The sequence below is a fragment of the Ostrea edulis genome, chromosome 1 (genome assembly GCF_947568905.1).
Source record: "Ostrea edulis chromosome 1, xbOstEdul1.1, whole genome shotgun sequence".
Lineage (NCBI taxonomy): Eukaryota > Metazoa > Mollusca > Bivalvia > Ostreida > Ostreidae > Ostrea > Ostrea edulis.
The window spans coordinates 20,933,079-20,959,925 of record NC_079164.1 but is presented as its reverse complement, the minus strand read 5'-3'; the positions used below and the strand labels follow the sequence as shown (position 1 = coordinate 20,959,925).

The following is a 26,847-nucleotide window of genomic DNA, read 5'->3' as shown; positions in this document are numbered from 1 at the left end:
AATGTAAGACTTTGAACCCCTATTGTGGCCTAACCCCTACCCCCCAAAGACCATGATTTTAATAAACTTGAATCTTCACTATGTCAGGAAGGTAGCGTGTAAATTTCAACTTTTCTGGCCCAGTGGTTTTTGAGAAAATTTTTAAATAACCCCACCCTAATTTTGCCTTTTCGTGATTTCCCTTTGAAGGATGCATGACCCTTTCTTTATAAAAACTTGAATCCCCTTCATCTAAGAATGATTTGTCCAAGCTTGATTGGAATTGGCCCAGTGGTTCTGGAGAAGAAGATGAAAATGTGAAAAGTTTACGGACGGACAATAGCTCACTAGTCATAAAGAACATTGTAATTAGAAAACTGTATTCTTCCCTTGATGTACAATGGTTTACAAACTAAATGTACTTATAAAGGAAATCAATTTTCCTGATGAAAAGTGTATAGAATTAGCAACCATATGATCAGTTTAGTAATTTCTATAAAGTTTTATTGAGATCGGTACTCTTTTCTTCTGGTTTGGTTCAAATCTGAATGGCTATATTTCTGAAATTTGGTTATTTCATTTCGATTTCTTTTTACAATATATTTGTCTAATATATTTTTTTTCAAATGACATCTTTTTGAAGATTTTAAACGTAGATTTGAAAAATATTAACAAAAACTCGTTATAATTTTCATAAGTATTTTAAAGGGACTGGTTCACGATTTTTGCAAAAGATCTTTTTCGTATTAAAAGTATAACTCATTTAATGCTGACAGCCAAAGGTTTGATCTTCTGAATGCGGTGATAAAAGCAATATTTTAGCCTTAACTCTGTGTTATGTGAACAAAGACTCGAGTCTTTTTAAAACAAACAAACCAGTGAAATATTAATTTTATACTATAAAGCTTCTTAATTTTACACAGTCACAAAGTTAACTTTTAGATGACACATTTTACCAAAAGAATACTTGACATGTGATGGATATAATAAACTTAGATCGATATGCATTTCATATGAAAACTTCGTAAACAAGAGGTACTGTGAGCAATGCTCACTAAGAATACCCCCCCCCCCCCCCCCCCCCCCCCCCCCCCGCTTACCACAATCTCCCAAAGGGTGTTGGTAATAGGTATAAACTACCTCTTTTCTGAGTGTAAAAAACAAATGGCATGACAAACCGAACCATAGTGCTACTTCGATGTCCAGTGCGCGTGACCTTTGACCTTTTGACCCCAAAATCGATAGGGAACATCTTCATCCCATGGGTAGTCCATATGTATGATATGGTGACTGTAGGTGGAAAGGATAACGCTTTAGAGCCCGGAAACCATATTGCTACTTCGATGTCCAGTGCGCTTGACCTTTAACCTTTTGACCCCAAAATCGATAGGGAACATCTTCATCCCATGGGTAGTCCATATATATGATATGGTGACGGACGGACAGACAGACGGACAACCCGATTCCAGTATACCCCCCCCCCCCACAACTTGTTGGGGGGGTATAACAATAACATACCGCAATCTTTGTTTATAAAACAAATAAACTCTCTAAATTGAGGCTCTGTGATCATGTAGAACCTTTATATTTTTTGCGAAACCTTTTAAACACATTAGACAGTAGATTTTTATCATTAGAAGTGAAAAACAAAATTGGGGGGGTGGGGGGGGGGGTCGTGAATCAGTCCCTTAAAAAACCCCAGAACATTCACACGAGTCTTCTTCACGGGTTTTATCATATATTCATATGAAAGCAAAGTGTGGATTTTGAATTCTCTTATTTGCAAACAGAACACCTTTTTTATCATTCTGGGAAAAAATCCTATAATTGAGAGTTTGTATCACTGTTTCGATGGTGATAATTTTAATAGTTTTCAATGTATACGAGGTTTCTTTGAGAACACAGCATGATATTCCCTCTACTATCAACAGCAATCCCCTCTGGATTGATAATGCCATCTTCTTTTGTCCCTGGAAACTTTAGAAATTTCCCATCTTTGTCCAGCATATGGACACAGTCATTATGGTAATCAGATATGAATATGTTACATTTTTTATCACAAGAAATATCACTGAAGGCTGGCTTTACTGAAGCCGGTGTAGTGGTATTTCCGTAGTACTTGAATTTAATTTTGCCCTCTGAGAGACAAACTAGTTCCTTTCCTTTTGCAGTTAGATACTTCCCTGGTGCTCCGTTGAGTATACAAATGTCACCATTGGCATTCTCTTTAACAGAAAGTGGCGAGTCCACAAGTTTGTGACCTTTGTTGTCATTTTCTATGGTCTCCAGAATTTTGCCGCTTGAAGTCATTCGTATGATTTTTCCATCATTGACGTAGGAGACCAGTACATTGTCATCTCTGGTAGTCGTCACGCCTCTGGTGTACGTAGCCTTGTCATTGAATATTGTTACCTTACCAGAATTGTTAAAGTCAACCAGACGACAGCGAAATCCACTACAGAAGAGGATATTGCCGGATTTGGTCAGGGTTAGGCTGAGAGGATTGTAACCAGTTTTCAGTGTCATTGTAGTGTTGCCATCCACGTCTACTAAGTACAGAGAACCATTTCGGATAGTCTTGTCCGTATGACCAGTTCCAATCCATGCAGTCCCATTACCAACAGGACACACACTGAATATGGTCCCGGTCGTCTGCAGACTGTACACTATCGTCACTAATCTGGGTTTCACTTCCCTCTGTCTTCTTTCAGGCGATGGCACTTTAGGTCTTTCTGGTTTAGGTTTTGGTTTTAGCATCCTTTTCTGGGGTTCCAGTAAACCAAATTGCCTCGTCATCAGGCTTGCGCTAAACGCCATCGTCACTAACTTAGGAGGTTTTAGTGTCTCCAGTTTCTTTGGCATAACAAGACGGTCAAGTTTCTTTTCCGCTGTATCGCAGAAATTAACACACTTTCTGTCCGAGTGCACGTAGATTTCTTTCTCCAAGTTTTCCAGTAACAGTTCCATTTCTTCTGATGACTTTTCAAGAGAATTCTTAACTCGTCTTATTGTTTCCATGTCGTCTTTTTCCGTTTTCTTGATATCTCGCAAGATTTTGTCTCTAATTTCCTCTGCTTTTCTTTTCCATATTTCATGTCGTTTGAAAACCTCGTGAATCAAATTTTGAACCGATACCGAGTACTCCTCCTGATTCTTCTCAAGCATACACGTTCGATTTCTTATTTCTGGGAGGTCTTCTTTCCGCAGATGATCTAATTTTCTCTGAAGGTTGAACCTCTTTTCTTTAACTGCTTCGTCCAATTCAACATAATTGTGTCTGCTATGTTCAGTGGCTGTGCACTTGGGACATACTACTCTGTTGCATGATCGACAAAATTGTCGACATACTTCCCGCGGATGAAACAAGCAACTGCTTTCATCAAATCCGTACTTCTCCTTCATTGTAATTGACACTACATTGCAACTGACAGATGCTTTGGTTTTTAGGTGTACGTTCTTGCATTTATCACAAAGATTTTGATCACAGTCAATACAAATCCAAACCGCCCGAACACCATTTTCCTCGCATATTTCACAACTGTTTTGTAAGCTGATGTGGAACGTTTCTGCTTGATCCAGAATGAAGAGTTGATCAACATTTGTGAAGCTGACTTTTCTATCTTCATAAGCCATGTTGAATCTTCTAAAAACAATACGATAATAACTATCAGTATGTTCGATCTTTCCTCTCTAACGTGAATTTGCTCTCAATCCAACCCCATTGTAAAACAATACGTAATGATCCGAATGATTGCCTGGACGCTTTTCGTTTGATTTTACCACGAAACGTGTAAGTTAATGATTGTATGAAAAGGTGCGTAGTGATTTAAACTTTTTGTTATAACAAGGCATTATTAGCTTACCAGAGCTAATAACCAAGTGAACTTGTCTGATGTATTAAAAAAAACTAGCACAAAGCATACATGTACTTTGGTATAGGATATTCAAGACTTGTTTCTTTCGTATGAAGGGCCGTGTTTCCATTCGAAAGGGAAATTATCTATAGAAATGTTCAAAATCCCCAGAACATCCAAAACTTGCAAGATAGTTTGTTGCGAGTGCATAGGAAGGAACTATATCATGTAAATAAGCACTCGCTATATAAACCATCAAAGTTACAATTGTAACCACATAAAAAGGTGTGAAATATGGTTATAAAACTTTTGTTTGGTAATAAAGGTCATATCGAAGGTTACTAGAAAGTAAAGCAGCAGTCACACCTTAACGGATAGAATAAACGGGAGTCGCACGGATAAAAATTGTGACTTAACGCCATCCGATGATGGAAGCCATTCCCGCTGCCGCTCGGGACTTTTGAGATCGGTGTATGAAGCGTATAAAACACATAAGAACCTGGACACGTACCGGGCAATTAGTGGACAGTATCGTCTGAATAACGAACAAATGCCGGGTTAAACGTACATGGGACATGCACATGAGAAACTGATATAATGTTCCTTTGAACAACGTTAGACGGACGGACGTGTAACGGTCATGTCACAGGGGCTAAGCCCGTTTTGGGCCCGAACCCTGTGATACCATGAATATAGAAAGGGGTCTAACTCTGACCCAGATAAAAAACTAACCACTCTATATTTATGGTATCACAGGGTTCGGGTCCAAAACGGGCTTAGCCCCTGTGGGTCATGTGACTGACAAAACGGATATAATCGACAGTGGATATATCTTTTTAGACTTATCACCCTAGCGTACATATCCATGATGCCTCCAAAAGGAAGGTCTATACAAAAGTTGGGAATCTAAGGGTAAAGCAGGGCACGGGAAAATGCACCCCATCTCCTCCCTCTGACAAGGCTGCGGAAGAGCAGACCGTCCAAGATTCATAAATAGAAATCCTGTCTGAATCTGGAGAGATTCCCGAAGACAGTACCGTCTGAATAACGGACAGTTACTGGGCTAAACGAACGTGGGACGCATGAGAAACTGTATTCTCTTTAGAGAAGGCGAGAGGTATGGCATAGCCTTTCGACTTCTCTAAAGAGATTAGAGAAACTGATATAACGTTCTTTCAACCTTAGACGAACGGATTGTACCGGTCCTGTGGACATACGCTTGACAACCGTTATTCGTCAGTTTCATGCGTTTCTTGTCCGTAAAATGCAATTGGTGTCCATTACATCTTCGGTTGACCCGCTGCATTTAACAGTACAATTGAAACCACGGTTATCAATGTAATTATTTTTTGGGCAACGAAATAGCTTCTTTAGCCTATCCAAAAAAAAAAAAAAAAAAAAAAAATCCTTTAAAGGGGCATGGACACGGTTGTGCTGAAAATTTTATCTTTCCATTTTGATTGTTTAAAGTGCTTAACTAAAGTATTTCTAATGGTCAACCAAAATTTGAATATCAGTTTTTGAATTACAAGTGAGATACAGCACTTACAATTCTTTGTTATGTAAACAAGGCTCGTAGCATGTTTAAAACAAAATGATTTGTGCTAACATCAGAAACTATTTTATTGTATTCAAAATTAACTTGTAAATTGAAAAAAAATCTGCTTTAAACGAACTATTACTTGTATGTCTAACCTATACAGAAACATGGTACGAGCCTTGTTTACATAGCAAAGAATTGTGAGCTCTATATCTCCCATATACCTCGACAACTGACATTAGAAACATCTCAGTCAAACATTCTAAACATTAAAAATGTAAAAATAAAATTTGAAAATTTTCAGCCCAAATCGTGTCTATGCCCCTTTAAATCGTATTGGTTGGTCGATAAGATATTCCTCCACTTCTTCGAATATTGATTTATAAAAGACGTGGATATGGGTACACTGAGATATTAAACTAATTCATATTAACTCAAAAGAACCAGGTACGAAAACGCATTGAGCTCATATTTGTAGCTGAAAACAGAATAATTTTTCGGGTTATAATTCCGAGGGGATCCGGGTTAGAATAGGTCCTCAGTACCCTCTTGCTTGTCGTAAGAGGCGACTAAATGGGGCGGTCCTTCGGATGAAACCGCAAAAACCGAGGTCCCGTGTCGCAGCAGACGTGGCACGGTAAAGATCCTTCCCTGCTCAATGGCCATAAGCGCCGAGCATAGGCTTAAATTTTGCAGCCCTTCACCGGCAGTGGTGACGTCTCCATATGAGTGAAATATTCTCGAGAGGGACGTAAAACAATATTCAATCAATCAATCGCGTTACAACGCGTAACTTTGGCGTTATACGCCAAAGTTTCGCGAATTACCGCGTATCTTTGGTGTTATAACACAAAGGTTTTGCAAATTAACGTGAAAATTTCGCGAATAAACGCGTAATTTTTTGCGTTGTAAAGCGAAACTTACGCGTTATAACACAAAATTACGCGTTATAACAGGAGGTTTTTACGTTATAAAGCGTAAGATTTTGCTTATAAGCACGAATTTGTGGATCGAATGCGCTCAGTATTTAAAAAGGGGTAGCATGAAATAATTTGTTTATTATCATGGAAAAAAAAAAATAACGATAGACTTGTCCAGCTGTACTTTGTAATTTATGTATATACACATCGCTTGATAGAATTTGATTGCTTTATTGACCTTTGATTCTGTTGTACATATTTTGTGTTATTAATTGTCACATAGGAAATGTCTTTCTAGACAATAAAATATGGTCGAACCAAACAAAAAGCATATCAAATGACAAAATTATATTTAACAGTTACAAAAGTTGCTGTAAGAATTCTATGGGTTTTTCCAAAAGATGACGGCCAAGGGACATACCCAGCAGGCACTAAACGTTTACATTTTATTTTGAATCAACGTTGAAGTTCTATGTTTAATCAACATTGAAGTTCAACGGGTTCCTGTTTTATATAAGTATATTTATATAGAATATTTCGCGTAACGCGAAAATTACGCGTTTATTCGGGAAAGTTACACGTTAATTTAACTTTTACGCGTTTTAATGTGATTCTTTTTTCAGCTACGAAAATGAGCTTTTCGTAATCTGGAGCACCTCTTTAGCTCACCTGAGCTCAAAGTTCATGTGAGCTTTTCTGATCACCCGTTGTCCGTCGTCTGTCTGTCCGTCTGTAAACTTTTCATACTTCGACTTCTTCTCCAGAACCACTGGGCCAATTTCAATCAAACTTGGTACAAATCACCCTTAGGTGATGGGGATTCATGTTTGTACAAAAGAAAGACCATGCCCTTTCAAAGAGGAGATAATCACAAAAATGCAAAAATAGGGTGGGGTCATTTAAATATTTTCTCAAGAACCACTGGGCCAGAAAAGCTGAAATTTACATAAAAGCATCTTGACATAGTGGAAATTTAAGTTTGTTAAAATCGTGACCCTCGGTCTTAGAACGAGGCCACAATAGGGGATCAAAATCTTGTATATAAATATATCAGGAAAATCTTAAAAAATCTTCTCAAGAACTATTAGGCTAGGAAAGTACAAATTTACATGAAAGCTTCCTGATATAGTGGAGATTCAAGTTTGTTCAAATCAAGACCCCCGGGGGTAGTATAGGGCCACAATAGGGGATCAAAGTTTTACATACAAATATATAGGTGAAATCTTTAAAAATCTTCTTCTCAAGAACCACTGGGCTAAGAAAGTACAAATTTACACAAAAAGTTCCTGACATAGTACAGATTCAAGTTTGTTAAAATCATGGCCCCGGGGGTAGGATGGGGCCACAATCGAGGATTAAAGTTTTATATACAAATATATGCAGTACATGTATCTAGGGGAAAATCATTAAAAATCTTCTTCTAAAGAATCACTGGGCCAGAAAAGTTTGTATTTACACGAAATGTTCCTGACATAGTGCAGTTTCCTGTTTGTTAAAATCATGGTCCCCGGGGGTAGGGTGGGGCCACAATAGGGAATCAAAGTTTTATATACAAATATATAGAGAAAATCTTTAAAAATCTTCTCAAGAACCATTGGGCCAAAGAAGTTTACATTTACAAGTAAGGTTCCTGACATAGTGCAGATTCAAATTTGTAAAAATCATGGCCCCTAGGGGTAGGTTTGGAGGGATCAAAGTTTTACATGCGAATATATAGGGAAAATCTTTAAATATGGGGCAAGGTGACTCAGGTGAGCGATGTTGCCCATGAACCGCTTGCTTATTAATTAAGACCTTACTATAATTATAAAACTGTAACTGATTAAAAGAAATGATAATTGAAATGGGTTTGGGGTTAAAGTGCAACGATCAAAAAAGGGAAGTGATTTAAAGCAATGTTACAATGTGCATGTGGACCTATAAGCTGCAATAATGTAGCCCTCTCTGATTTTTTTTTTTTTAGGGAGACCGAAAACGTCAGAATAAAAAAAAATTGGATAGGGCTACATTATTGCAGCTAGTGGACCTATGTACAAGGGGGCAACATCAACCTGTAATCGGGTTCGAGATCCAATTTTCATTGCCGATAGAGGGCAGTCCAGCACTTATCATTTCCGTAATCGATCACACGACAACATTGGCATTTGACGAATAATTTGCAAAAATGATGAGTTACATGCCTGAGATGAATTTTAATGTAGACCATGGGTATTTGGAAGGTCTACTAAGAGGATTTAAGAGTGGAATTCTCAAACAGAGCGATTATTTAAACCTGGTCCAGTGTGAGACTCTGGAAGGTAGGATCTTGATCTTGTGACACTGACAGTTTTAACAGAGGCGCTTGACTAGGTTGTTATAAAACATATGTACCCAGGGTTTGACATTTACTCTTTTGAGCACTAGACCAGTCGGGCTACATTCAAATGATTTTTACCAGACCTGACCTTACATCCACTAGCCCTGACCAACTTTCCAGAAAAAACAACAACCTGTAGTTTCTCCATATTTAGATACTCAATTCAAATGACAAACGCTAAGTTTGAACAAAAACGTAGTTAATTGTCTCCAAAAAATCTTTAGTCTCGTCATTCAATTTGATGCTTTTATTTTCAAACACATTTTCTGTTGCTTTAAATTCTACCTGGCACGGAAATTCTTTAGTCCATTTTTTTTTAAATTTCTGTTTCATAAGCCCTGCGTTGTTTCCTACCAACCTTTTTTCTCTTGGGACACCTTTCCTTGAGGACAAGAAGTCATATTTGAATATAGAGACATTCCCGCACATATGTCAACACTGAAAAATTGTTGTTTACGACATAATTTATTAACTTGATAAACACTTTCCTATATTCAATTCAAATAAACTGTTTGTTTTTTTGTTTTGTTTTTTAAAAATGAAAATGAATTCAATTTATATTTATCTGAAACATAACTTTACACACATTAACATCGAGTAGATGTCGTAAAACATCACTTCCGACCACGATTTATTTATCAGAAGTAAAAATAGAGATTATGCCATCATGCGTTTCAAAATTGCTCACAATTTCTTTACAGTTTTATTTATTTATTTTTGGTTAAGAATGAAATATCTTATGGTTTAAAGTAAAGTTTCTTGTTTATTTTTTCAACACAACCAGTCGGACTAGTAAATCAACATTTTATTCGACCGACCTATCATTTAGTAGACCTCAGTCGGTCGGACGTACCTTAGTGTCAAACCCTGTTACCCTATATAAACATATATGTGTGTTATTTACATAGTTATATGTAGTTTTAGTCCCCTACCGGTTGATTTAATTGTCTTTTAATATAGACTACACCTTTTTTTACTTTATGTTTCAGTCTTGAAAACTGAATTGTATTAAGTGGGTTTTTTTTTACAGATCTGAAATTGCATCTGCAGAGTACAGACTATGGAAATTTTCTGGCGAATGAACCAAGTCCATTAAATGTATCTGTGATTGATGACAAGCTGAAAGAGAAGCTAGTTATAGAATTTCAGCACGTTCGCAATCAGTGTGTAGAACCCATGTCCACATTTCTGGACTACATCACGTAAGACATTGAATTTAGTTTTAAATGTTTGATAATAAAGAGTCTAAAAATGAAGAATTTGGAAGTAATTGTTAGTCTCACTCTCTATATATATTTACTTTTGTAATTCAGGTACAGTTACATGATAGACAATATCATCCTCTTGATTACTGGAATTCTCCATCAACGTCCAATCAATGAACTTATTCCAAAATGTCACCCGTTGGGAAGCTTTGAACAAATGGAGGCCATTCACATTGCTTCGACTCCAGCAGAGCTGTACAATGCTGTACTCGTGGACACTCCTATTGGTAAGTTGATTTGAGGGACAGGTAATATTGATGCGATAGCACAGGAACTGGTAATTTTGTCTGTACTAATTATAGTAAAGGTCTATACCATACCACCCCCTGATGCGCAATGATATGCTTGTCTAACAATAAAAGCTAACATTAAACAATGTGATGCATATCACGATACAGACCTGTTGATACAATACATATGAGAATACTTTTAAGATGCTATGAACAATTACACTTGGTATCATTTAACTGCACCTTATTGTTACAACTGCATGTTTTTCTTTAAAAGGATCACCATCATCAACTATAGACGGGTACTTTCTTACCGTTTTCTTCCGTTATGGGTTGCAGGGGAGAAATTAATTCGGCAGCACCATGTTTTCCATTACTGAAAGCCATGTTTTAAACATAAAATTAAAGTCAAATTGGACAGTTCAAATTAATTCGGACAGAGAATATCGAACTGCAGTATAGTGTAAAGTATAGTGAATCGAACCATAGCATAATATTACCATCTCACAGTTAATGGTGCTGCACTCTTACCGCCCCCCTAAGAAAAAACACTAGAAACAAGTTTTTACTCAAAACTTTGATTCATAATAGCTGTAGCTGCAATAATGTAGCCCTATCCAATTTTTTTTTTATTCTGACGTTTTCGGGATAGGGCTACAATTCCATAGGAATTCCGTAATGGTGCAAAATAATTTTATGAATAACCGATAATAAACTCTGTGTATTAGTCCCAAATGTTGTTTACACCAAAAGGAGTACCAACTTTGTGCTCGGACATGTCTAATAAAGGTGTTTTTCATTAAATATAATGTACAGCATGCAAAATTCTTCGTCTGCTCCGCCATGCTTGTTATCGCGAGATCTCTTAGGTGGATCTAATGAAAAACCTAAACATTGACAATCAGCGCGAAAATGTAGTTACTCGAGCCACTTCGACAAAGAAAGGAAAATCATATTGTTGCAGAAAGAATTTACACTCTGCTGTTCGGTTTTTAACTTGATATTAAATTCAAACCTTTTCAATACCGACGAAATAGCTTTCGCCTCCATACTTGTCCATTGATGTAAATACTACCTTATATGGCATATGCAAATGACTTGACAACCGGAAGTTGAAACTTCAGTACATCAAACATGGCGCACAAATATGAATCGAGAAATTGGAATTTATCGAAATTGTTGAAAACGGTAGAATAGAGCCTCACAAATCTAAAGTTGCAGGTTGTAAATTTATATATTGACTAAGAAACATAGAATATCATTTTATTTACGTAAAGAACGTCAGGAAATGTTTAGAATGAGCGCAAATGTTGCGGGAGTGAATCACTCCCGCATTTGCACCATTACGGAGATCCTAAGGAGTTGTAGCCCTCTCCCTAAAAAAAAAAAAAAAAAAAAAAAAATCAGAGAGGGCTACATTATTGCAGCTATAATAGCTAAAAAATTCTGCTTTTATCATCACCCCTACTATTATTATTACAGGCAAAACTACCTGTTCTTGTGGTGATAGTATTGATAGTGTTAAATCTAAAGCAAACTAGCATGGCACTGCACCATGCCCTTTTTAATACGGAAGTTCCGAAATATCAGCTCTTCTGTGATGGAGGTACATTCAGTATTCTGTTGAACGTTTGGGTGGGTACAAGATGTATACATATATTATTGACTAGCTATGTAAATAAGAATAAAAGTTATGAAAGCGTAAATTTTGTTTATATCAGCCGCTATCTGATTAAAATCAGCTCCTCGATCCGCTCCTTTATTTCTTTTGATTTGTCAAAAGAAATAAAGGAGCGGATCGAGGAGCTGATTTTAATCAGATTGTATCAGCCGTTGGTATACATTAAACTGACCATGTGGAGAATGATATTTGTTTGAGTTAGGCCATTAAATTAGATATGAATTGATTTTTTATTTCCTTTTCTGCACGAGTGATACTTTAATCAAAGAAAGATGGTGATGATCGATTTTTGTTTGAGCTTTTTTATCATCAAATACTCATAAACTTAGTAAAATTGTGTGTCCCAGCAGTTTGGGTGGTTGCATGGTGTCTGATGATCATCCTTTAGGCAATATATGAAGACAACGATAAACATTTGTACCCACCGCATGTGCACAAAAGTATGTTTTGCGTCTCACTGTGCATAAGAGTTCCACAAAGGGAAAGAACTTTTGGGCAATTCGGAAATTGTGTATTGCACCATGCCCTTTTCTCTCTATAAAATTAAAAAAAATATTTGTTGTATAAACAATTGTTCTTTATTTCACAAGGTTGATTGAAAAGTTTAAAATCAAGGCAGCAGGTATTAACTTTTAAAGAGGCTAAATGATTATTCTATTACTATCATAGTATGATACAATTAAAGTGCCCCGAAATTGTCTTGCCACGACGAAAAATGCCCCTTTGAACATATGATATGTGTGCCCTCTCTAGATCCTAGATTTAACACCGAGTGATGTACTGATTATCGCTGATAATCAAAAGATTACTGAAAGCATTTCAATTATTGATAACAGTTTTCATAATTGGTTAAAGAAAAGAAACACTTGATGTAAAGCATGAAATAACTATGAATAACTTGATATTTGTGACTTCCATGAAATTGATATGGCAGCAGCAAAGAAATGGAAGTGATTGCCAGTGAATGATGACACTAATACTTATAAGATTGTCATTGCCAGCCACTCAGCATACTTGTATTCCTCTCCGTTTAATTTTCAGTTTGTAATTTTGCAAGTTGAAGTAAACACATGTGGTTACATGTGCAGTGTATTAGTATTAAATCTTTTGAAACCAAACTGGATTTTGTATAAAGAATGAAGAGTGTGATATGAAAGTGATGGTTTCAAAATTTTCCAAATATTTAATTGATTATGGCTTTTTGATTGTGAAAATTTTCTGATTTCCTGTCATAATTTGATAGTTACCGACTTTGGTAAATTCTTCTTTGCGCTCACAATATGTATTTGCGACATGTAGATAAGAGTTAACGATAAATCGAAATCAAGTCATTGACAGGAAGTATCAAATATCAGTCAAAAAATGAACAAAGCAGTATCTTACTCAGCATTAAAAAAAATTCTAACTTTATAATATTTTAATTTTTCAGCTCCATATTTCCTTGACTGTATATCTGAACAAGATCTTGATGAGATGAACATTGAAATCATCAGAAACACTCTGTACAAGGTATGTATTAATGTACATTCATAGAAAACCATAAAAGGCATCCCATTTACATTTTTTACCATTTTTTACTGTTGACCATTTTAGGCATATCTTGAAGACTTCTACAGTTTTTGTCGAGAACAAGGTGGGGGAACTGCTGATGCCATGTGTGAAGCCCTTGCTGTAAGCTCTGACTTTTACTGTATCTCATTGTGTTATTTGATGAAACTGAAATTAAGCAAATATGTCTGATTCAGTAGGAAAAGAACTAGGTCTTTTCCTGACGATTTGTTCACAATATTACTAGTTGGTTTATTTCGGTTTGCTTATTTTTTTTGCAACACATTTTTTCATGTACAAGTCAATTTAATTATTGATTATTGTCAGTCGTTATCAATAATAATGATATGGGTAGGGGGGGGGGGGCAGTAAGGAAATGAGAGAGTCGTTTAGAACATGCTATCAGTTGAATTTAGAACCTGTCATTGACAGTTGTACTAATATGCTTAATACAGAATAATCCTGATGTATTGCAGTTTGAAGCTGATAGGAGAGCTTTCATCATCACCATCAATTCATTTGGAACAGAACTGACAAAAGAGGACCGAGCTAAGCTGTATCCCCGCTGTGGGGAGCTCTATCCCTATGGGCTGCAGTTGCTGGCCAAGGCTGATGATTTTGACCAAGTGAGACAGGTGGCCGACATTTACGGGGTAAGTGTAGCAGTTATTGTTGTATTTTTGGAAGGGAGGGGGTGCATCGCAGTACATCATGATATTTTATGAAAAATTTTGTAATACATATTGTATATAGCAATGCATTCCCTTATAAAAATAGATGGTGGCCTTCTTGTTTATTTTTCATTTACTAATTCTTGCGATTCTGACTTTACAATGCATTGAATTTACTATTGCATACATGTATTCAATATTTGTGATTTTAGTATATTCAAATCATTGCAAGATTTTAGATTTCAGGAAAGTGTTACAAAAATTGATATTCCATTTTATTTATTGTTGTATTGTATCAAGCATCTGAATATCATGATGCCCTGGTGTATCGATATATTGTTACACCCCAAGTTGAACAATGATTATAAAATGTTTACTAATAAAAGGAAAGGGTTTGTAAAAAAAAATTCAGATGTACCCTTTTAATGGAATGAAAAATATTGGTATGTAATAGTTTTATTTCAAGAATCTTCAGTGGTGGTGAAATAAAGGGCAATCTCTCCAAACAATTTGGCAATTGACGAGACAGTCACATATTTAGCGTAATTCATTTACACATTGTTTAGTGCATGTAAGAGGGTTGGAAGGCAAAATTCAAATTACAATAAATAATTCCCTTAAAAATGTTACAAATTTAAAAGTAATTATTTATTATTGATGCAGAACTACAAGGACTTGTTTGATGGAAGTGGTAATGGCCCAGGAGAGAAAACTCTGGAGGACAAATTCTTTGAACAAGAGGTAGATTACCAATTTGAACCATTAAAAATGTGTAATCTGATACTTAGATCAGGTTTAATTGAAATGATAATTTAATGTTGATGACCTTCGTGACAAAAACGAAAGAAAAAAAGAATGTTTGATGATACAGGATATTTTGTTTATTTTGTGAGGAAAGGTACATATATAAGAATGATATACATGAATTACATGTCAGTGTTAGGTATGAAAAGTTCCAAGACATGCGTTTCAACAGTTAGATGTGTTTTACAGGTGAATTTGATGAAGAATTCATTCATGCAGCAATTCCAATTTGGCGTGTTTTATGCCTATGTGAAACTAAAGGAACAAGAAAACAGAAACATTATCTGGATTGCTGAGTGTGTGGCCCAGCGACACCGAGCTAAGATAGATAGCTACATTCCAATATTCTGAGCTCAGGACACTCACTGTATACAAGCTTGTTAATGCTACAATATAGCACTGACAGATTGCCAAAATGGGGGTAGTAGAAATTTTATATTTATTGATTTTTACATCTGTGATTTTTGAAACATGAAAGTAAACTATGTTGAAATTTATTGATACCAGCAAAGGACATTATGTTGTGTTGTATATATAAGTTAGAAAATATTGTTAGGAATATCATGTCTTAGATGCAACATAATATAAAAGTCTACCCCCATATGAATATATTAATTTGATATGTTAAGGGTACACGTTTTTGAAATCCACTCTTGACAATTTGTAGTTGGGTTGTATTTCTTGCATTCATTTATTGTATCAGATCAACTACCTATATCATAACAATCTAATTAAAATTAGACGTGTAAATCCTCTCCCCCATGATACGCTTCAACTTATATTGAAGTGTAACGTAGAGGAGTGGATTTACAAGTCTAATTCTAATCAGATTGTCTATCATAAAAAAGTACTAGTTGTAGAAGATTGTGAAACAAATGGCTGACAGTACACCATTTTGTTACATATATATTCTAGTCAGATGTGTGATTTTAATTGATGTTGACAACAGACTTGTTAAAGACGTGAAAATGAACAATGATTTTAATTGATGTTGACAACAGACTTGTTAAAGACGTGAAAATGAACAATTTCCCTATTACTGTTGATGTGTAATTGTTTTCATGTTGTTGCGCCTATAGCATCCAACATTTAGTATGACATTCCTTGTTTAAGCCTCGTCTGGTACAGTGGGCTTTTCTACAAGCTAAATGTATTCAAGAAAATGTATTAAAGTAATTACATATTATTAATAAATTTTTAGAGTTTAATTGATCTGTTGCTTTTTGGTTTAAACGATTGTTACTATCATCCAAAGATGGCGGAAGGAAATTCCGGAAAGACCACGTTTACTTATTATATCAGCGAGGATGATAGTAATGGAATGAATGATGATAGTAACGTAAGAACTTTCGTTACTATCATCTTCACTGTTTTTTCAACGAGGAATTTTCTGTTCATATGAACCGTATAAAAGATAAAATAACACCTGATCGTAATTGTTGCTAGTGTATGATATTTCTTGCCTACATATCATTCGCAAATAAACAATACAAATAGATATAATAAGTAAACGTGGTCTTTCTGGAATTTCCTTCCGCCATCTTTGGATGATAGTAACGATCGTTACTATCATCAGTTTAATACCAGTGCAACAGAAATCTAAAGTTCTGTCTGTCCATCCCATTATTTTTGTCTGGTCCATAACTTTGTAGTGGAAAGATGTTAGAACCTCATGGACCAATGGTATGCCGTGACCTTGAACCAAAGTCGTCTGGTTTAATTCAAGTACACTATCAAAAAAGATTTTGAAATCTTTGTCCATGAAATAACTATGGGTTGGAGAGACATTAGAGCTTCATGCTTTGCAGTGTCAAAGTTTTCTATTGCTCAGTTGTTGTGTCATGACCCTCAATCAGGGTCACTGGCACAAATATTTGTCCTGGCAATAACTCTGTAGTGTAGATTTAAAATCATTTAAATCCTGGTCCCTTGGGTAGGATGGGGCCACAATAGTGGATCAAAGTTGTGCATTCAGATATATATAGGATATTTTACTTTTTTAAAATCTTTGTCATATTATTCAAGTTTGTTAAAATAATGGCCATGGGTGGGGGATAGTAGAATGAGGCCATAATAGGGAAACAAATTTTTATATGGAGGGGGGGGGGTTGTTGTTGTTATAAAAATCTCTTTATCTGGAACAGCAGGGTCATGATTAGTCATTAACATGCAAGCATCCTCAGGAAGTGCATCGTCGCCAACCAGTTTCGAGTCCACACACACTCCCTCAAAGATGATGGGGAGAATTGATTAGAAGCACACGTGGGTAACCAATGATGCAGGAAGTACAGACTTAAGATTTTGATAGTGTGTATCTTGACCTTGAACCACAGGGTTTTTAGGCTCCCAAGATCAAAAATCGTGGGGATATTGTTTTTGTCCTGTTTGTCATTCTGTCTGAAACTTTAACCTTGCTTATAACTTTTGAATAGCAAGTCACTTAGTGCCAGAGCTTTGATATTTCACATGGGTATTCCTTGTGACAAGACCTTTCCATGGGTACCAACATGTTTGACCTTGGCATTTGATCTACTTTTTAAAAAATTTGACATTGGTCATAACTTCTAATAAATGGTAAATATTTAGAGTTTTCCTATTGCACATAAGCATTTCTTGTGACAAGATCTTTCTACTGGTACCAAGATATTTATCCTTGTGACCTTGATTGTCTTTGGAATTGCCCATTATCTGGGGGCATTTCTGTTTCACAAACAGATCTTGTTCTTTATATATCTTATCCCACTATCAAGATTATTTACAACTGGTCAAGGTCACAGAATTAGAATTATTGTTTGTCACACAATAATCAATGTGAATATGCTCCTGTGTGGGGTAGTAGCTAAGGACATCAATATACAAGAAAATAAAAAAAAACAAAAAACTTTTTAATCTATAAAAAATAAACCAACAAAAAACTAATGTGTTATCCAGAAGTAACATTTATTTTTGCAAATGTTAGGTTTCTTGGATGTCTAAACCAGAAGGGGTGTATTTCACACGAAAAACAACATGACTGTATACAGCTATAGATAGCATCATGAGAATATTTCTAGTCTCTACCATGAATACATAATACTGATAGGCGTTTACGTGTCAGCGTTAACTTTACATGCACCAAATCACCTGTGCTCAAATTGTGAAGTAAGTAGTTTGGTTACACGAATTCATTATATATCATACGGGGAAAAACAGAATAACAACTCAAATGTAACAATTATTTCAAATTTAACAGACTTAAAATCAATATCAGAAAAACATACAAACTCAACAAAACTTTTAACGAGCATTCTAAAAATAACATTTCAAATCAACCATTATTTTCCACAACAGAAACAATTTGTTACGAAAATACATAAATTCAATGGGGGGGAAAAACTGTCTGGTAAAATTCTTTCACTACTCAGAATTTTTGGATAGAACTTTCTTATATGGAAGAATATATGCAGTGCCAAGTTACACACTCAAAACCATTCAAAATACATGTAATACTGTACAGATATGTGTGTCAGTATATATAGTTACATGTAGTCATGATATTTAATGCTCTTAATCCTATTTTATATCATGTCAATGAATGGAAATAAAAAAATATAATACAAATGATGAAATAAAATACACATGTGAAATACAAAATGGGGTATTTCACTCATTTGGTTTATTCAATGTAATCATTTTAAGCATGATATTACAAAAGGAGACATGTTTTCCTGATGGATAATGTGGTTTATTCAGTTATGACTCCAGCTGTAAGAAGCCAGTAGGGTTTGGTGCACCACTGTGATACCCTAGAGGAGGGGCCCCTTTGGGGTAATCTCCTGGCAGGCTCTGCCCCAGTGCTGAGTTGCCTGGATAGCCCCTGTCTTCATCGTAGCTTCGGTCAGGGGGATAGGCATAGGAAGGATGGCCTGTGTAAATTGAGGGAACTACGCCTGGCTGGGCTTCTGGGGGAATTTCTATTTTACCATGGCCCTACAATTTGAAATGGTTATAGCTGAGCTGACATTTTGTTTTAAATTTGACAGAAAGAATGATCATTCTGATCAAAGTTCCATATGCATAGTGAATTCATCGCAGAGCTTGCTAAAAAAAATTCAAGGTAATAGAATATACAGGTGTTTGCTGATTTTAGGAAACTTACAGGTATTAGTTTTGCTTGGTCAGCAACATTTCCATAAAGATGCGGTACCATAGGGCGGGCTTGAGTGTACAGACCCCCTAACGCAGCATAGCCTTGATGACCCCCAGCTGCTACATGGTCTCCAACATAAGAATTAACCTAGCAAACAATAAATGTGTAATTAATAAAATGTACATTTAGTTCACTGATACTTGAAAATAATTTCAATTCAAGATGAATTTTACTTACCGTTTGCAATATTTGCATTGCTCTGTATTTGTCAGTTTCAAATGGGAAGGCACTCAGAATATATTCCTCGCCCAACTTATTCTGGTAGTCTGAAAGTACTCTAGATAAAAGAGTAGAATTGAAAATCAGCTGTACATCTAAATTTAAATCTTAAGATTTATTTTTGAATCACATCTTTCACTGAATATTTTTATATACTACTGTAATTAATATGTTGTTCCTCACCTCTTAATGCAATCTAAAGCGATTAATTTGTCGTTGTGAATGCTGACAGCATTTATTATTTCTCTTCCTTCTCGACATGTCATTTGACACAATCGCTAAAAGTAGACATTTAGTACTATATTTAATACATGTATATTAATGTCTTTAGTTAGATTATAAGATTGTGCTGCAATATCTTTAACAGAGTTTATGATAATTTGTCTTGGGAAGGTCATTCATTCTAACAATCCATAAAACAATGTTACTTACTGCCTCCAAAATTCGAAGGACCCGGATTTTGTCAGCAGGATTAGAATAGGACTGAAGGAGTCTGGCAGCCTGAAAAATAAACATTCTACTTAATCCTAGCTCTTTGTCAGTCCATTAGTGATTAGTTCTTTAACTGAAAACAAATCCAAACAATCACTTAGAAAAACATTATTTTTTCACGATTCATGACTAGGAAAAGTTTTGTTGACATGGAGCATGTGGAAGAAAGAACACCAAGCAAAATCACCATTACCTGATCTGCATTATAAAATCCCCTGCAGCTGTACAGGATTTCTACCTTTCTTTCAGCTGACGTTGTTTCCTGTCAAATCAAAGTCAGTATGCCTATGATTTTGATAGATTTCATATCTAATTTTTTAAGACTACATTTTGTTGACAACATGAACTTCATAATGAATTATATTGCAGTAAAAAAAAAAAAGGGGGGGGGGGGCTATTAAATTAGAGCAATACAGCGAATTCAAACTCTTTGAATACTAAATCCAAATGCACAACCTGACAATAATAATATGCTAAAAGAAACATACACATGAGATAAAACAATAAATACATTTATTTCTTAGGCAAAAAAGGACATCGTCGTATTCTCGCGTTTGACAGCTGATTGTTTACCATAGAAACGCGAAAGTGCTCGCGACATTAAATGTACCTGATGAATCTTATCCATAAGAGCCTGGAAGGTAGATGAATCCATTGCACCTTTTGCCATTTCTAAACTATTCAAATAAATTCTACAGCAGTCACCCTAGTACTTAAATGTCTGCGAGTCTATGACCCTGCTTCCTGGCAACCTCAAGACCGGATGTCAACAGGCTCTAGGAACTGCACTCTCTAGTTTATGGAGGCGAAAAAACTTTATTCGGATAAACATTGCGAAATCGGAAATGACCACCAAGATGAGAACAGTAACATTTTGTAGACGGTTCTAAAATAACTGACGTGATCTCTTTTTTTTTTCAGTAGGAAAAATCTGTGTTAGCTGTAAAGATTGTTGATTGTCTAACGTTATAGATCCATACGATTTTGTCGTTTTGTTTTGTTTCCAACAGCCGGACCACTACTCATCACTTCCCGGTAAATGATAATAACATACTGACGGTGCTACCGATTGAGCGAGCACAGCTTCATATATGTTATGTAATGTTTATGGTTTTAGTCAGGTTCAATTTAAACAATATTTATTTACCAAATACTCAGGACATGAATGGGACTGTACAGCGGAAACGGTCTATTTTAGCTCTCTCCCAAGGTTTTATGGTAAATCATGTAAGTCCTGTAAAATGTTTTTTGTTTTGCTAGATTTAGATTACTTTGAAATATCCGGCATTTAATTTCAATCGTATACGTGAATGTGGTTTAAAGATTTTTATACTATATTATATTCCTTTTGCCTTCTGCTAGCTGCCTTCACCAGGTTGCAAACTCTTCCCAGGGAATCCCCTACAGTTAGATATTCTCTCGAAAACGCGATTATCCCTCTCTAGCGAGAGTAAATATATCCCAAACAACCGAGAAAAACCACCTCTGGAGTACATCTCTCTGTGTTTTATGTGAAAAGAAGAAAAAGTGCTAAAATGTTTGATACTTCTGCAAATAAATAAATCAAAACAAAAACACTCACGATGTGCATTGGATTTCAGACTCCTTACCTGTTACGCAGCAACTTTGATATGAAATTTCTTGACTGTGTAGTCAATATTATAGAGACAATTCACGTCATGTTGAGTGTGTGTCGCACTTATTCAGCATTGCATGGAGTTTGTCATTATTTTCAATAAAGACACCAAAACACCTCTTTATGGTCATGTTTACTTTCTCGCTAAAGAGGGATAATCGCATTTTAGACAGAAGATCTCGCAATAGGGGAAGTGTTCCCAACCTGTTCACTGTGACTTGCTAAACTTTTGATGACTTGTTCTGAACTGTATATGCTCTAGACTGACTCTGCTTTCCTTATTTCTACTCTCAATCTTTCAAAGTCACTAATTGTGTGATAAAAATGTCCTTCAAGTCTTGTCACAAACCTTTCAAGTTTGTAAAACCATGTGAAAAGCACTGCCTGTGGGCATAAAACACATTTCAATATAATGGCAATTCAAATACCTTTCAATTTAAAAAATTAGATATGCATTCTTGAGCAATATGACATTGTACAGAATCTTGGTTTTAACACAATAATTAAATATATCAGAATTTGCTTATGATTATTGAATAAAATCTTTCATATTTGACTTCCCAACCCCTCCTTTGCTGTTGTAAGGATACAATGAGATTGATCAAGAAGCCTAGAATGAATGAATGAATTTTCATCAGTCATGTATATTAAAGTGGCATGGTTGGTTATAGGGGGTGGGAGTGGTGTGTCACCATGGTTAGCATTACTGGACGGGAATTGAAACTGACATTAAGTAGATTATTTTTAGATGCGAAAAAAAACAACAACCCAAAACTAGAGGCTTGAATTATCTGTTCAATAAAATGAACTCCTAAATTAGATCTGACACAGTTGAATTATGATGTCAAAACGTAGACATTAAGTCACACATCATCTTACGCTGCCTTTCATCAACATTGCACTTTGTTAAACATTAGGCCTAATGTTGCACTGTATTTTGGAGCTATTTGTTAAACATTAGGCCTAATGTTGCACTGTATTTTGGAGCTAGGGGATCACAAGACAAGGGTGATAATCCATGTAAGTTCACAATTTAAGACTAAGGTGTGAATTTTTGAGGTCTCCTCCATTTTTGATTCAGGAGTACTGGGACCGGTGACAAAAACTTATTCTTGACAAAGATACAGCTCTATCACTTACTTTTTCGTGTGCTTTAGTCATTAGAGCTCACAGTACGAGCTAGTGCTTTTGCGCTGGCTCACTGCACTCGCTATAAATTGTGTTCAAGTCTGTGCTCAATGTTTTCTTGTCAGGGAGAGAAACCATGAAAAATATCCTTTTTATGTCAAATTGGCAGGAAAATATTGTAAATTTTTTTAATGTGTCATAAAATTTCGATCAAATTCTGATATCAATTACATTGCATCAGTATTATTCCATTAAACAAATAATATTGTATCCACCTTGTGCATGTATAAATATCTTTCTCGTCTCACCACACATCACAGTTTAAGAATTTGAAAATGGGGGGGGGGGGGGGGGGGGGACATGGAAATTGTGAATTACTTTTCCCCTAATGATAGGCATAAGGGAATTATTTATATATCCATATTCAGCTAGTTATATTTTTAAATAGAATTAAAAGATTGCACTAAAATGCTCTTTTTCTGAATATCGGTTGGCAGTTGTACATATGGGCCGTTTTTTAAATTACTGGACATTTTGTAAAAACTCTCTTGAATGGCATACATTTGCTGGAAATCTTCATTGCTCATTAACCAAGTAACAACAGTGTAAAATTGAATGTATGCTTAATGACGAATTCTTAAAAACAATGAGGAATGTGCCTTGATTCTGCTACAAAACACATCCCCGGGGCTCTGTGAAAGATTGATTGAGTCAGAAGATTTAGATCTTCATAAACAGTTACACTACCATATTTAAGGTGTAATGACAATACGCTGGTTTCGAGATACGTCCGAGTTATTTCCCTTTGGCGAACTCTCGTACATAGTGAGACGCGAAACAATTTGTTTACACGCGGAAGTGGGACAGATATGCATCACTGTGTAAGTGAATGTACTCAGTAAGTCTCTCATACGCTGTTTGATCCCCCGAATTCAACTGATACACTAAGTAAGTTTAAGTGATAAGTATTTATGGAGTAATTAAATACATAGAATCGTTATCATTTTACGTTATTTTGCTGGTCAAAAGTACCATATCTAAGATATTACTTGCAAATATGACATTGTTTTTATGTTTCCACTTTAGTAAAACATTTATTTCGACGGTATTTTGTATTTCCCACATTTACGTAATTAAAGAGAAGCCGCTTTTAATACATTTCATCATCTTCTTCGTTGACTGTAGGTCCACTCTGTCCCACTTAGACATTCAAAGTTCCACTAAATTCACCTCCTACACAGAAGAGTTCGTATCTCGGAACTGACGTATTGAACTAATTTTACGTAAATCATTCATTGATCTATTTATAGAACATTGTTGCAATCTTTACATTACAATCTTTAATACACTTGTTTACATTAATACACCTTTCAAATTCAATTTAGATACTGTAGACATATTTAATTTCATGCAGTCATAATTTTACGCATTCTTATTTTTTGTTTGCATGGTCTGTGTGGGTACGAAATTCTGCTGAGTTGCATATGGTTTACATGAAAATAGCTTGCATACTTTAGGTCAGCTGGTGTTAAATTAATGGGGATTTTCAGTGACCTCCTACACATACTTAGCGGAAATAAGTACCACGCATAAAAAAGTACTTTTACAGTGATTCTATTCAGAAAGACCGCGTACAGAATAGTTATCTCTGGTGTAATGAATTGGGTTGGATGTTCTAATTACAGAATATTTATCTCCAGTAAAATGTGGGTTGGATGCTCTAATTACAGAATAGTTATCTCTGGTGTAATGAAGTGGGTTGGATGTTCTTGTTTACAGAATAGTTATATCTGGTATAATGAATTGGATTGGATGTTCTTGTTACCCACTTGATATGCACATTTGACTGACTGGTTGGGAGGGGGGGGGGACTGAAGATATGATTTAAGTCAGATATAGAAAGGAAATATCTTCCAAATACCCAAATAAAACATTGTAGGGGACAATTTAAAAAACATGGAGAATGATCTCCTAAATTGTACACAAAAAGATTTACCTTATTAGAAATGTGTGCTTTTTATATTGCACCTGGCTCTGGTCATTCATCTGTTATAAGCTACAGCTCATTTATCTCTTATAAGCTACAGTAAGCCACAATTCATTTATCTCTTATAAGCTACAGTTCATTTATCTCTTATAAGTTACAGTAAGCTACAGTTCATTTATCTCTTATAAGCTACAGTAAGCTACAGTTCATTTATCTCTTATAAGCTACAGTTCATTTATCTCTTATAAGCTACAGTTCATTTATCTCTTTTAAGCTACAGTAAGCTACAGTTCATTTATCTCTTATAAGCTACAGTAAGCTACAGTTCATTTATCTCTTATAAACTACAGTAAGCTACAGTTCATTTATCCCTTATAAGCTACAGTAAGCTACAGTTCATTTATCTCTTATAAGCTACAGTAAGCTACAGTTCATTTATCTCTTATAAGCTACAGTAAGCTACAGTTCATTTATCCCTTATAAGCGTCAGTAAGCTACAGTTCATTTATCTCTTATAAGCAACAGTAAGCTACAGTTCATTTATCCCTTATAAGCTACAGTAAGCTACATTTCATTTATCCCTTATAAGATACAGTTCATTTATCCCTTATAAGCTACAGTAAGCTACAGTTCATTTATCTCTTATAAGCTACAGTAAGCTACAGTTCATTTATCTCTTATAAGCTACAGTAAGCCAAAGTTCATTTATCCCTTATAAGCTACATTAAGCTACAGTTCATTTATCCCTTATAAGCTTCAGTAAGTTACAGTTCATTTATCCCTTATAAGTCTCAGTGAACTACAGTTCATTTATCCCTTATAAGCTTCAGTAAGCTACAGTTCATTTATCTCTTAATAAGCTACAGTAAGCTACAGTTCATTTATCTCTTGTAAGCTACAATAAGCTACAGTTCATTTATCTCTTATAAGCTACAGTAAGCTATAATTCATTTATCTCTTATAAGCTACAGTTTATTTATCCCTTTTAAGCTACAGTAAGCTACAGTTCATTTATCTCTTAATAAGCTACAGTAACCTACAGTTCATTTATCTCTTATAAGCTATGGTAAGCTACAGTTCATTTATCTCTTATAAGCTACAGTAAGCTATTGTTCATTTATCCTCTGTAAGCTACATTAAACTACAAGTCAACAGTTTAGACTCCAGCTTTTGTGGTAATCCTCTTATCTGTATTTTTTTCTTTCTTTTTTCCAGATGCTGGGGTGACCATGAAGCTATCTTGCAATTTGAATTTTATATTTTTCATTTTAGTTTTTGAATTCAAAGGTAAGATTTCATTTTGAATGCTCAACAGCATTGATTGATAAACACAATTTTTAGAAAAGTTTTAAAAATAATCTTATGCAATCAGTTTAGCTTTGTTGATGTGTTTGACAACAGTCTGGAAGTTTCAGTTTCTTGAGATATTTTGTGGAAAACAAATTTTCTCTGGATTAACAAGGCTCAACTGTAGGGCATAGGATGTTGACTATATTGTATCATTGTTGCTTTCTAAATGGCAAATCTCTTTGATGACAGCTGTGCATGTAAATTTCAATAAATGATAATCATCATAAACTTAACCTCTTGCCTAATTCATTTAAGTATATCTGTATAAGATATTGTTAAACTTTGACTTTGTAATCTATGTACAAATTTCTTGTCAATAACTAGCATTTGCAACAACCTATTACTGCAAAAACAAGGAGACTGTAAACATAGAAGGCATGGCCAAGGGGACAATTCACACGGTTGCCTCCGGAGCCAGCAGCTACGACAACAATGTTGACTGTTCCTGGAAAATCAATGCAGGAAGTGGATACAAATTACACTTCAGAATTCTATCCTCTAATTTAGAGTATACACCACCCTACACATCTTGTTATACAAGGGACAGTCTTTTTATATTAGATGGTGAGAATATTTAATTTTTTTCCGGCTTCAATGAAAATGCTCTTTGTTTGCCATCACAAGACTGACTGAACTAAAACTCATTGACTCAAAGGTTTATTTCCTGTATTTTTACTAAATAATAGCATTTATTTTTTTAGCTCACCTGAGCTGAAAGCTTAAGTGAGCTTTTCTTATCACCCGTTGTCCGTCTGTCTGTAAACTTTTCACATTTTTGACTTCTTTTCCAAAACCACTAGGCTAATTTCAACCAAACTTGACAAAAATCATCCTTAGGTAAAGGGGCTTCAAGTTTGTTCAAATGAATGGGAACTCCCTTATCCAAGGGGAGATAATCATGAAAATACAAAATTATAGTGTGGTCATGAATTGAAAAATCTTCTCAAGAACCACTGGGCCAGAAAAGTTGAAATTTATATGAAAGCTTCTTGATATAG

At 35.3% G+C, this 26,847-nt stretch overlaps 4 protein-coding genes across 7 annotated transcripts in view; 2 read left to right on the top strand and 2 right to left on the bottom strand.

The window, feature by feature from the left end:
- Window positions 1–1,842: 1,842 nt before the first annotated feature.
- Window positions 1,843–3,612, bottom strand: LOC125663788 (tripartite motif-containing protein 2-like). Its single transcript, XM_048896165.2, has one exon. The coding sequence runs from the start codon at window positions 3,610–3,612 to the stop codon at window positions 1,843–1,845; it is 1,770 nt and encodes a 589-aa protein (XP_048752122.2).
- Window positions 3,613–8,369: 4,757 nt separating this feature from the next.
- Window positions 8,370–16,054, top strand: LOC125663641 (V-type proton ATPase subunit d 1-like). The gene is made up of 8 exons (XM_048895935.2): window positions 8,370–8,590; window positions 9,680–9,851; window positions 9,963–10,141; window positions 13,255–13,334; window positions 13,419–13,496; window positions 13,850–14,026; window positions 14,708–14,785; window positions 15,038–16,054. The coding sequence occupies exons 1-8, from the start codon at window positions 8,458–8,460 to the stop codon at window positions 15,197–15,199; spliced, it is 1,059 nt and encodes a 352-aa protein (XP_048751892.1). The 5' UTR covers window positions 8,370–8,457; the 3' UTR covers window positions 15,200–16,054.
- Window positions 16,055–17,764: 1,710 nt separating this feature from the next.
- On the bottom strand, window positions 17,765–20,523 carry LOC125663639 (uncharacterized). The gene is made up of 7 exons (XM_048895934.2): window positions 20,359–20,523; window positions 19,942–20,010; window positions 19,689–19,757; window positions 19,440–19,534; window positions 19,215–19,314; window positions 18,987–19,124; window positions 17,765–18,817 (listed from the first exon to the last, which is right to left on the bottom strand). Exons 1-7 carry the CDS (start codon window positions 20,416–20,418, stop codon window positions 18,581–18,583), a joined length of 768 nt encoding a protein of 255 aa, XP_048751891.2. The 5' UTR covers window positions 20,419–20,523; the 3' UTR covers window positions 17,765–18,580.
- Window positions 20,524–20,540: 17 nt separating this feature from the next.
- LOC125663638 (uncharacterized) overlaps window positions 20,541–26,847 on the top strand; it is a 30,297-nt gene continuing 23,990 nt past the window's right edge. For 2 of the 4 annotated variants that reach the window (XM_056153023.1, XM_048895933.2), the window contains exons 1-3: window positions 20,541–20,975; window positions 25,715–25,786; window positions 26,174–26,413. In XM_056153023.1, coding sequence (XP_056008998.1) covers window positions 20,840–20,975; window positions 25,715–25,786; window positions 26,174–26,413 — 448 coding nt within the window. In that variant the 5' untranslated portion in view covers window positions 20,541–20,839. The remainder of the gene's footprint in view (window positions 20,976–25,714; window positions 25,787–26,173; window positions 26,414–26,847) is intronic. The other 2 variants (XM_056153024.1, XM_048895932.2) reach the window with 2 other exon arrangements.

Bases quoted from the DNA above. Each gene is read 5' to 3' on its own strand.
- LOC125663788 (XM_048896165.2), bottom strand. From the start codon at position 3,612: ATGGCTTATGAAGATAGAAAAGTCAGCTTCACAAATGTTGATCAACTC.
- LOC125663641 (XM_048895935.2), top strand. From the start codon at position 8,458: ATGATGAGTTACATGCCTGAGATGAATTTTAATGTAGACCATGGGTAT. The intron at 9,852-9,962 runs GTAAGACATTGA...TTTGTAATTCAG, and splicing joins ACATTTCTGGACTACATCAC to GTACAGTTACATGATAGACA. The intron at 13,335-13,418 runs GTATGTATTAAT...TGACCATTTTAG, and splicing joins TCAGAAACACTCTGTACAAG to GCATATCTTGAAGACTTCTA.
- LOC125663639 (XM_048895934.2), bottom strand. From the start codon at position 20,418: ATGGCAAAAGGTGCAATGGATTCATCTACCTTCCAGGCTCTTATGGAT. The intron at 19,315-19,439 runs GTGAGGAACAAC...TCTTTTATCTAG, and splicing joins GCTTTAGATTGCATTAAGAG to AGTACTTTCAGACTACCAGA. The intron at 19,125-19,214 runs GTAAGTAAAATT...ATTGTTTGCTAG, and splicing joins CAATGCAAATATTGCAAACG to GTTAATTCTTATGTTGGAGA.